General features: G+C 38.9%; 1 protein-coding gene across 1 annotated transcript; it reads right to left on the bottom strand.

Moving 5' to 3' along the window:
• Positions 1-3,788: 3,788 nt before the first annotated feature.
• On the bottom strand, positions 3,789-11,076 carry LOC125917800 (ankyrin repeat domain-containing protein 26-like). The gene is made up of 5 exons (XM_049623903.1): positions 10,986-11,076; positions 7,131-7,344; positions 5,129-5,306; positions 4,731-4,901; positions 3,789-3,890 (listed from the first exon to the last, which is right to left on the bottom strand). The coding sequence occupies exons 1-5, from the start codon at positions 11,074-11,076 to the stop codon at positions 3,789-3,791; spliced, it is 756 nt and encodes a 251-aa protein (XP_049479860.1).
• Between the last annotated feature and the right edge of the window lie 167 nt (positions 11,077-11,243).

Here is an 11,243-nt window from a genome sequence, read left to right as displayed (position 1 = left end):
TTAATGAAGAGAATAAATTGCAAACTTGTAATTACAAATTACAACAAATCATCATTAAAATAACCCGTTCTCAAACTCTCACTGAAGGGATGAGATTACAAGAGAAGGTCAGAATTCAAGATCAAATGATCACTCAAAGATTGGGGACGTTTGAAACACGCTGAAAAATAGTAGCAGGGACTCTCACACATTTGTATGCCAACGTTCACAGCAGCATTATTAACAGTAGCCAAAGGTGGACTAAAACAAATGCTCAATGTGGTATATATACAATGTTGCTTTTTTTAGATTCTCACAATGTTTTCTATGAAAATCTCACTGTAAACATCATTACTTTATGAGTTCAATCAACTTCATCTATATAGAAGAATTACATCACTAGTAGCAAGTAGGAACAATATCAACCAAACCTTTGCAGCAGTGAGATTTTCCATGGGATCCAAAACATTCTTATGTACTACTCCTAGTGAAATACGGATTCCTTTTCAGTAGGACAGACATTAAGAGATCGACTTACCAAACTTGTCTTTATCACGTTGCTCTCAAGATCTTGAATCTGGGCCGCTTGATGCTTGATGGTTGCTTCTTGTGTGGCATTTTTAACCTGTAGCCTACAATGCAGATCTTAAGATAATTATTCTCACACATAAATTTAAAACAACATCACATACTTTCTGAACAAATGAGGGTATTACAGAAATCCTTAAAATTTTGTCAAGAGGAAGATTTCGGAATTGTGCCATTTTTCTCATTGTGTTTTGTGGATAAGGTGCAAATTTGAGAGATAATATGCCACAATTCTGCATTTAAAAATAGCTCAAAGCTGGAATTTGTATCCAGCTTAACAATGATATACTGGCATAACTAATACATTTCCCATACTACACTGTTTATCTGCTTTATAAATAAACAAGTTATTTTCTGTGAGGTTTAAATTATACTTTTGCACATGATCTTTCATCTCCTCAGCATATCTTATGGCCTCTCCATGTCGTTCCTGTTCTTCTTGCAACTAAAATAGAGAAAAAATAATTTTAACCACTGAAAATCTAGTAGAACACCATCATCTGTTTCTTTAACTAATTTTTTTTTGACTTGAGAGATAGAGAGAGAGAGCATGCAGAAGTGGGGAAGAGAGACAGAGGGAGAGACAGAGAAAATGGTAAGCAGGCTGCTAACTCAGGGCGAAGCCTGATGTGGGGCTCGGTCTCATGACTGGTCTCATGATGTGGGATTTGGGATCATGACCTGAGTGGAAATTAAGGGTCAGGACCTCAGCCAACTAACCCGCCCAAGCGCCGCTGTAAGTAAAATATTTTTGGAGCCAGCCACCCTCTCCTCTACATGCTGATTGATGGCTACTTTGAGGTCATAACAAAAGAGTTCAGCTTCTACAACAGAGACTATGGCCTACAAAGATGAAATGTTTCAATACTCTTACAGAATAGTTTACCAACCTTACTCTCCTACAAAAACATAACATTGTTAATGTTTTTAAATTATATATGATCACATAAGTGTACAAATGTATCTATTGGTCAAATGGAGGAAATATAGGAATTTACCTTATGGTAAACACTTCTATTTTCATATTCCAAGCACCACATCAACTATGATTTTACATATTCACATAGGTGAATTACGTTCCTATTCTCGTGATTATGAAACTGAACACGCTGTTTTCAGTGACAACAAGATATTTCATGGAAGAATTTGAGAAGCAATATCCTAGTAGGGGCCAGAATGCCTGGGTCTGATTTCCCAGTTCTGCTCATTATGAGCTGTATGACCTTGAGCACACTACCTAAAACTTCCATGTCTCAATCTCTGCATCTGTAAAATGAAGGTAATAATAGCACCTACTGGGGCACCTGAGTGGCTCAGTCGGTTCAGTGTCTGGCTCTTGATTTCAGCTCAGGACGTGATCTCAGGGTCATGTAATTGACCCCCACATCGAGCTCTGCATGGACAGTGAGGAGCCTGCTTGGGATTTTCTCTCTCTCTCTCTCTCTCCCCCTTTCTCTCTCTCCCTACATGCCCTTCCCCAAAATCTCTCTGTCCCTCTGTCTCTCTCTCTCTCTCAAAACAAAGGACTTTAAAAAAGTGATCTCAAAATAAATAATAACAGTATCTACCCCACTGGGATGTTGGGAAGATTACATTAGGAAATAATAGATGAACAACTTAGAAGGGTACGTGGCACATAGTCAGCTCTAAGTGTCTGCATGTAGCATGATTACTGTTGCTGTAGTTTGTGTTCCAATACAATGTGATAGTTTAGGCAGGTGGCCTGCCAAAACAAGTTTTCCCCTATACAAATTATACTGAAGTTATTCTTCATTCCACCACAAGTGGTAGCAAATGGGGAGCATGAGGCCCAGAATATCTCCTCAGTACTTCAAAAAACTTTGCCAATGCCACTAGCCAACAGTACTTTTTTCCACTTATAATCATTTTAACTTCATTCCTCTCTATACCACTGAGTGGACAATGCTCACAGACTACGGTACAAATAGCACCTCCTTGACTGAGTAGTAGATCCTTTACATGACCATCAGAGGCAAGGGAAAGCCACTGACATGGAAATAAACGAGTCTTGAGAAACTAAAGTTCCTCAATCATTTCATGTCCATACTCTTTACGTTAGGCTGCTTTAGCATGTACTCTGATGAAGAGATTAAGGGTTTGTGGTAAAAGCATATCAGAAAAGCTGTCCCCAGATATTTGCATTGGTAAAGTGATACAAATCTGTAAATCACAGTTCTGGCTGTGTAAGAAAGAAAGACAAATTTAGCATGCTTTTTCATAGTGAGAGGGGAAAAAAAAACTAAACATTTGATTGAACATTTCTCCTCTATTTGATTAAGTGCTTTCATTAATAGTTTTACTTATATAAGTGTGTGTGTGTGTGTGTGTGTATAGAGATATACACACATTTTTTAACGTTTATTTTTTGATACAGAGCACGAGTCTGAGTGGCGCAGAACGTGAGGGACACAACGGATCCAATGCAGGCTCTGCTGACAGCAGAAAGCCCGATGCAGGGCTCCATCTCAAGAACATGGAGATCAGGGAATTATCTCACATTCTGTGGGTTCAAGCCCCGCATCAGGCTCTGTGCTGACAGTCAGGATCCTGCTCAGGATTCTCGCTCTCCCTCTCCCTGCCCCTCCCCTTCTTGCATTCTCTCTCTCTCTCTATCTCTCTCTAATGAATAAAGAAACATGAAAAGAAAGAAAGAAAGAAAGAAAGAAAGAAAGAAAGAAAAGAAGGAAGGAAGGAAGGAAGGAAGGAAGGAAGGAAGGAAGGAAGATTACAGTAAGTGAATATCCAACTGGAAAAAAATAAAGTTGGCTCCAAATCTCAAATTTTAGACAAGCATAAGTTCCCAAAAGTTCAGAACTTTAACTGAAGATAATGAAGGCATGAAAGTAAAAAAGAATTTGTGAGAAAACTGTTCAGAATCTCAGAATTGGAAAGGCCTTTCTCTGATTTACAACAAACCAGAAGGCCTAAAATAAAAGATCAATAAATCTGACTATACTTAAAAATTGAGTTTACAGTAGGTATCGAACACAGCGACCCCACAGTACAATCCTTAGCTCTGCATATACTCGGACAGATTAAATTTCCTAAAATTCTTCTTTCCTGAGAATATTTCATAGATATGTACTTTGCTACCATTTCTATAGTCAGTTATAAGAATTAGATCTATTGATAACTGAAAAATCTAGGCACTATACTATAATAGAAACACTTCTACATTCATCAATGAACTCATTTGGTTATCACAATTCTAGAATGGAGAGATTAAAACGGTGAGCTGCAGGACTCTCCCCAGGTCTTCTCACTCCACAACTAGTGCTCTTGCACCAATCACTGCCACTTCTCTAGTGTAAATACACAAGTACAAAAGAAGTCTTGTATTTCAAAATACTCATAGGAAATAAGGTGAAATTTATACATCTCTTAGAAAACCATGAGATTATTTACTGCTGCAATAACTTGCATTTCCTCTTCATGTTGAAAACAGTAATAAATATAAAAGAGGGGAAATACACTCAGCTATTTTATTAGGAATAAAATACCTATCAATAAATTATCATTAAGTATATACCACAGCATACCATTGTTATCAAAAGTTCCTTGTAATGAAATAGGATGCTACTTGAAGCAAAACTGTTACTTTTCTCAAAAGTAGGAGACTTGATACTGAAAATATGATCAGTGAACTGGCTACACTCGTCCTCCTGTCCATTAGCGGAAGTGTTCAACTAACCTATTAATATATCAAGGCAGTGAAGTAACTGTTCAAAACGAAAACACATGTTGCTAGTAGCAATAGTATTGAGATTAGGGAAAGCTCATCAATTCCTACAGAAAGTAATAAAAGCCTCTCCTTTGGACAAGGACATTATGAATGTCACTAGTTGTTGCAGACAAATGCATTTAATCAAGAATATTATTTTATCCAGTGAAGCAAAAATGCCACCGTCCCCCATGACCCTCCGCAAAATATATGTGCTTTTAAAATCCTCTATAGTTTCCATGATGAACAGAGTTCAGTTTCATATATACATATATATATATATATATATATATACACATATTTATACACATACACACACACACACACACACACACACACATATATATATATACGCACACACACACACACACGGAGAAAAAAGTAATAATAACTAAAAAATAGAATGTATACAAATACATACACACATGTACTTCAAAATAACTAAAGAAGATACCTTAGAATTAGTTTTCTTCTGAGCCATTTCTAGCTCCTTTTGCTTGCAAAAGTGATTGTTTAGACTTCCATCTTGTAAGACTCTGGCCTTCTGTTCTGGAGAAAGTTGCCACTGAGTGTCACTGCGCTCTTCTACAACCTGGAGACACATTTCATTATGATTCTGGTCTCATACCGTTAAAAAAAGAAGGTCAAAAGCTGAAGAGAACTTTAAAAAAATGTTCAAAAGAACATAATCCCATGTTTTAATTTATTTTAAACCTAAATAATATATATTGAGTCAAAGGGATACTATAAAATATATATGTATAATATTACACTATGTAATATGGATGGAAATACAGTTTTTATCAAAAACTGATTTACCTGATTTTTTGTGGCCTTCAATTCCGTGTTTAGCATTCTAAGAGCGAGTTCAACTTGTTGTTTTGTTTCAACTTCTTTCTTATATTCGTCTTCTTTTCTTCTTAACTTTTCCCTAATATTTTCATATAAAATATCAGCATTTCTTCTTTCTTCTTCTTCTTCTTGTTTTAAGGTACATCTGCAATTACATGTGCTTCTTTTAAAATTTGTTTTGTTAGACATAAAAAGTTCATTTTATGATCTGGTTCCACATAAGTTGGCTTATTATCCAAATGAAAAATATCTATGTTTTCCAATTGTTTTCCTTGTAGGGCTCATGTTTTTAATTTGTCACTTCAATCTCTTCCAAACCATATATACAGTTGAAAAGAAGCCAGGAGAAAGCATTATGCAACCTCGTTAGTTTTAGTCAGTAATAACTCTGGTAGATGTTGTAGGAAAGGAAGTTTGAAATTATTCAGGAAAGTTAGAGTTGAAACTTACCCCCTTTCCCACAGGTATAATTATTCCTCCATAGGACAGATAATTCAGTTTCTCATTAAAAAGAGAAGTTGCTGTTTATAAGCAAGTTTATCAATTCACTGGAAATAAAATTTCCACTTGACGAAACCTTACAGGTACCTCCAAAAATGATGCGCAGTGAAAGAGAGCATCTGTGGATGTTGTTTACACAACATACACGTGCAGATTACTGTCATCTAAGACTACGCTGACGAGTCTAATATCTGTTGCCTATGCTTTTTGTTTCTTCTTCCACAACACTTGCAACTTACCTTGTTGATGATTACCTACTTTATGAATCACTTAAACATCCCTTCTAGAACAACACAGGATCCGTATTAATTAAGTAAACAATAAAGAGTAATATGACCTTTCAGCATACACTTTTGAATTAATTTTATCTACCTATGACAGAGATGTTGAAAAAACTTCTCAGTAACCACTTTCCGTATTACTTTTTTTAAATGTTTATTCATTTTTGAGAGAGAAAGGGAGAGCCCATGCAAACAAAGGGGGGGCAGAGAGAGAGAGAGGGAGGCAGAAAATCCAAAGTGGGCTCTGCACTGACAACACACAGCTCGATGTGGGGCTCGAACTCACGAACCCTGAGATCATGACCTGAGCCAAAGTCGGAAGCTTGACTGACTGAGCCACCCAGGCGCCCCCATTTTACTTTGTTTAAATTTTTTATTGAGAGAGAGATGACGCAAGTGAGTGAGGGCGGGGAGAGGGAAAGAGAGACAGAATCCCACGAGGGGCAGACAGAGAGGGAGAGACAGAGTGAGAGAAGAGGAGCTCACCCGAAGCGGGGCTCGTGCTCACCCAAAGCAGGGCTCGAGCCCACCCAAAGCAAGGCTCAAACTCACGAGATCATCACCTGAGCCGAAGCCAGAAGCTTAACCAGCTGAGCCACCTAGGCACCCCCACTTTACCTTTTAACCCCTGTATGTTAAGAAGCAAACGGAATCAATTTGGGCGAATTTTACTGTCTTGAGAAAAATGACCATTTTATACTCTGTTGGTAGGTACAGAGAGTAATATAAACTTTCCTGAGAACAACTTAAAAATATGGATCAAAGACCTTTTTAAAAATTTTTATACTTTAACCAGATTACATTATATTGAAGAATTGACTCCAAGCAAGTAACCAGACATGTAGAAACAGATTATATAAAAGACATTCCTGACAGCATTAATTAAAATACAGAGAGATGAAAAACAAGCAGAATTCAATCTCTTAAATAATGATATTTCTTGGACTGTGGTGGACTTTTATAGGGCCATTAAAATTGTGATTTGGAATATACATTAAAGTATTACAAGTATTCACTGTGAAGAACTTCCTGTGTTATTGCCAAGAATCGCACACCTCACAACACTAAACAAGTATTCTTTCCAGGAAAATCCCATAAGGTAAGTCAGCAATTACAAAACTGCCCGTACACATCTGTAGTATAAAAGGAAGCAGTTGAAATATTTCCTTAAAGCCAAGATGCTGTACCTCAAACTGCAGAATTCACGTTCCCATTCCACTTTTTGATGTTCTAACCGTGATATCATGTCTTTGGCTTCTCGTAGCTCGTTTTGTAGTGCACTAACCACTTTGTCCATTTCTGTCATTTTTCCCGTAAGAAGTTTACAGTGATTTTTGTTAAGTTTCCTTAATTTCTCATAAGAAACACGTATATCTCGGATTTTCAAGAAGCCAGCATAATCTGCATCAGAGAAGAAACAGAAATAAAATAGATGAGTACTTTTTGCATATACAGGCCTGTGCATCTTCAATTCACTCATTCACAGATTGAATAAATATATACCTTCAATGGAAGATGTTATACTCAGCTCTACAGACACAATAGAGAAGACCCCTGGCTCTCGATTAGCTTAAAGTCTAGTGAAGGAGAAAGACAACTCAAATGGTAATTCTAAATTCAGATAGTTCCTATTAGAAGACAGAGTTCTGTGATCATAACTTGATCTAGATTGGGCCCAAGGAAGATAGATGTCCCTGAGGAAGAGATAAATATACTGAGGAATGAAGGATGAGCAGGAGACAATTAAGCAAAGGAGGAAGACAAGCACACTCGACAGTCTAGAGCATGTGCCGAAGTTCCACTGTAATCTGCTTCTGGCCAAGATGGGGTAACACGTACTGATTGATCTTCCTACCTGAAGCAAGCAAAAACAAAACAGACAAAATACAATTTTAACATGATTTTCAAGACACAGAACTTCAGACAATGAAGGACAATGATCCCTGAAAACAAAACACGTTAGCCTAACACGTATGCCCAAGCTCACTGCCTTGAGAGAGTTTTCAGGCTACAACACAGGAGACATAAATTATTTAAGTAGATTTCACCAGACTCCTTGAGTCAAGGTGGCAAAACTGAGAGTCTGGTGAAGTCAAGGCAGATAGAGACGACAGGTCAGCATCCAAGAGAGGAGAAAGCAGGACACAGAAAGAACCCTGGGCATCTGCACAGGGTCCCCTTTGGCTATTCAGCAGAGTAACAACCAGTGCATACATGGAAGGAAGTCATCAAGGGAAAAAAATCTGAAAAGAGTAGAGGAAACACTGCCTGGTGCTCCCACAGCACGAGGGACGGTATCTATTCACATTAGCTAAGATAGAAAAACTCATAATTTGCCTTAGGCTGATCACCACTCTGGATTCATCCAATAATTCGTAAGAGCAAGACTAAAGGATCCAACTGTTTGTAAGTAACTTAACTATATCTCCAAACAAAGCATGAAAAGATAACTAGAGGCATGGAAGCTATTGTTTTAAAAACCAAATAGCACTTACAGAGATGTAAATTATGTTAGCCATGAACAATACGATGGGTAGGAATAAACACATTATTAGACCTCACAAAACAAAAGACTGAAGTTTAACATAGGAAACCTGGGAGAAAACTTCAACTGGGAAATATACAATTGCCCAAAGAGGCAGGGGACAGGGACAGGAAAAAAAAATGGCCCAAATCTTCCTAAACCTCATGAAAACTATAATCCCACTGACCCAGGAAGGATATGTCTAGGAAAGAAGAAATGGAAGTCAACTCTTGTGATTTGCCTAAACTCTATACGATGTGGTATAACATTACTGGAAGGGAGACTGTGATGCTGAAGCCATAGACTATAAACCCTAAACCAACCACTAAAGCAGCAAAACTGAAAAGTTCTAGCTAGGAAGCCTAAATAAATAAATGAATAAATGAATACATGAATAAATAAATAAATGGATAAAACTGAACCATAAAAATTACTCGATTAAAAGAAAGCGGAAAAAGAAGAGAACGGGAACAAGGAGCAGATAGGACAAATGCAAATCAAACAGCATGATGACATATTCAAATCAACTATCTCAAAAATCACAGTAAATGGCCCTTTGTAGCAACGTGGATGGATCTGGAGAGTGTGATGGTAAGTGAAATAAGCCATACAGAGAAAGACAGACACCATATGTTTTCAGTCTTATGTGGATCCTGAGAAACTTAACAGAAACCCATGGGGGAGGGGAAGGAAAATAGAAAAAAAGAGGTTAGAGTGGGAGAGAGCCAAAGCATAAGAGATTCTTAAAAACTGAGAACAAACTGAGGGTTGATGGGGGGTGGGAGGGAGGGGAGGGTGGGTGATGGTTATTGAGGAGGGCACCTTTTGGGATGAGCACTGGGTGTTGTATGGAAACCAATTTGACAATAAATTTCATATATTGAAAAAAAACATCACAGTAAATGAAAACGGTCTAAAAGCCTCAACTAAAACGCAGACTGTCAGAATGGATAAAAAAGGAAGACTCAACTATATGCCACCTATACAAAATGCACTTTAAATGTCAAGACAGAAATTTGTTCGAAAGACAGAAATATGATATACCACACTAACACTTGACCAAAGAAGGCTGAGCTAGAGTGGCTATATGAATAGCAGACAAAACAGTTTCAAGCAAAAAAAATTATTACCAGCAATAAACAACAGGTCATTGTATAATCATAAAAGGGTCAATTAATTTTTTTTAACGTTTTATTTATTTTTGAGACAGAGAGAGACAAAGCATGAACGGGGGAGGGGCAGAGAGAGAGGGAGACACAGAATCGGAAGCAGGCTCCAGGTTCTGAGCCATCAGCCCAGAGCCCGACGCGGGGCTCGAACTCACGGACCGCGAGATCGTGACCCTCTGAGTCGAAGTCGGCCGCTTAACCGACTGAGCCACCCAGGCGCCCCATAAAAGGGTCAATTAAGAGCAATCTTAAATGTTCATGTATCTGTTAATAGCTTCAAAGTACATGAAGCAAAAATTGATAGAACTGAAAAGAGAAATAGGCAAATTCACAATTATAGTCTGATATTTCAATAGGCTCAACATCAGCAAGGGCATAGTAGACTTGGCTGCCACTATTCTTCTCAAGGATCTATGGAACACTTACCAAAAAAGACTATGTTCTGGGTAAAAAATAAATCTTAATAAAAGGAAGAAGTCAAGAGGCCTGAAGTCATAATAGTGTGTTCCCTGACCACTAAGCAATCAAATCAGAAATCAAGCACAAAAATATCTCTGGAAAATACTCAACTATTTGTGCACTACAGAACACATCGAAATATCCCCTGGGTCAAAGAAGTAATGAAAAAAGAAAAAAAAATTAGAGAGGATTCTGAACTGAATGAAAATGAAAACATAGTAGAATTTGTAGAGTCCTGCTTTAGTAGCACTCACATGAAGACTTATAGCACTGAATGTATACATTAAAAAAGAAGAGGGAAGTGCAGTGCTCCTTGCTGCCTTTGTGGCTCCTCCCCCAGCTTCCCAAGGCACCCTGCCCTGCCCGGCCCCACCCTGGCAGTGGCTGGAGAGCAGGTGCTTTGTTCACACGCCCACAGCAGGACTTGGGTGGGTGGGGGCGGGGTCCGCTACCTGCCGGGATTTGAAGGTGGGGGAGTAGCTGTAGGAGGCGACCCCCCCTAGACTGAGGTGGGCATGGGCCGGGCCCCAGGCTCTGCGGGAGCAGGAGGCTGCGGCGGTGGCAGAGGCATGGCCCTTCTGGAAGGGAGAGCCCAATGCCTGTGCACCTGTCTCCCCTCCCTTCCTCTCCGCCCCTGCCATGGGTTTTGTGTTCTAGCTCCCCATCTTTTTCTCACTACCTACATCATCACCCTTCTTCCGACTTCGCTTCCCACCTTCTTGCGACCCTTTCTCTCACTTAAGCCTCAGTTACTCAGGCTCTTTTCACCCTAGTCTTGCCGGAGACTTCATATGCCAGCAGTCTCTTTCATGGGATGTCCCCATCCTTCCCCTCTCCCCACATCCTATTCTGGGCTGATGGCAGCCAGAAATCCTTCCTATTGCGTTTACCGGCAGTTTCTACCTGGCCCTGAAGCGTGGCGCAGATCAAGTCCACCACACCCATGCTGAGAACGACCCTTAGGAGAACCACTTGTCCCATGGTGGTATTGGACAATATGTTCTCAATTTTCCTCTGGTTGCTTATTTTAGTCTGAATATTTGTTACCTCCACCTCTATACTTTACAAACGTATGTTTTGGTTGCATGACAAGGAGTTAGAAATGAGCCAGAGACCATTCGCAGGTAAGGAGAAGATTTAGACATTTA

Source organism: Panthera uncia, unplaced genomic scaffold (genome assembly GCF_023721935.1).
Source record: "Panthera uncia isolate 11264 unplaced genomic scaffold, Puncia_PCG_1.0 HiC_scaffold_2460, whole genome shotgun sequence".
Lineage (NCBI taxonomy): Eukaryota > Metazoa > Chordata > Mammalia > Carnivora > Felidae > Panthera > Panthera uncia.
This window is presented reverse-complemented; position numbering and strand designations above follow the sequence as displayed.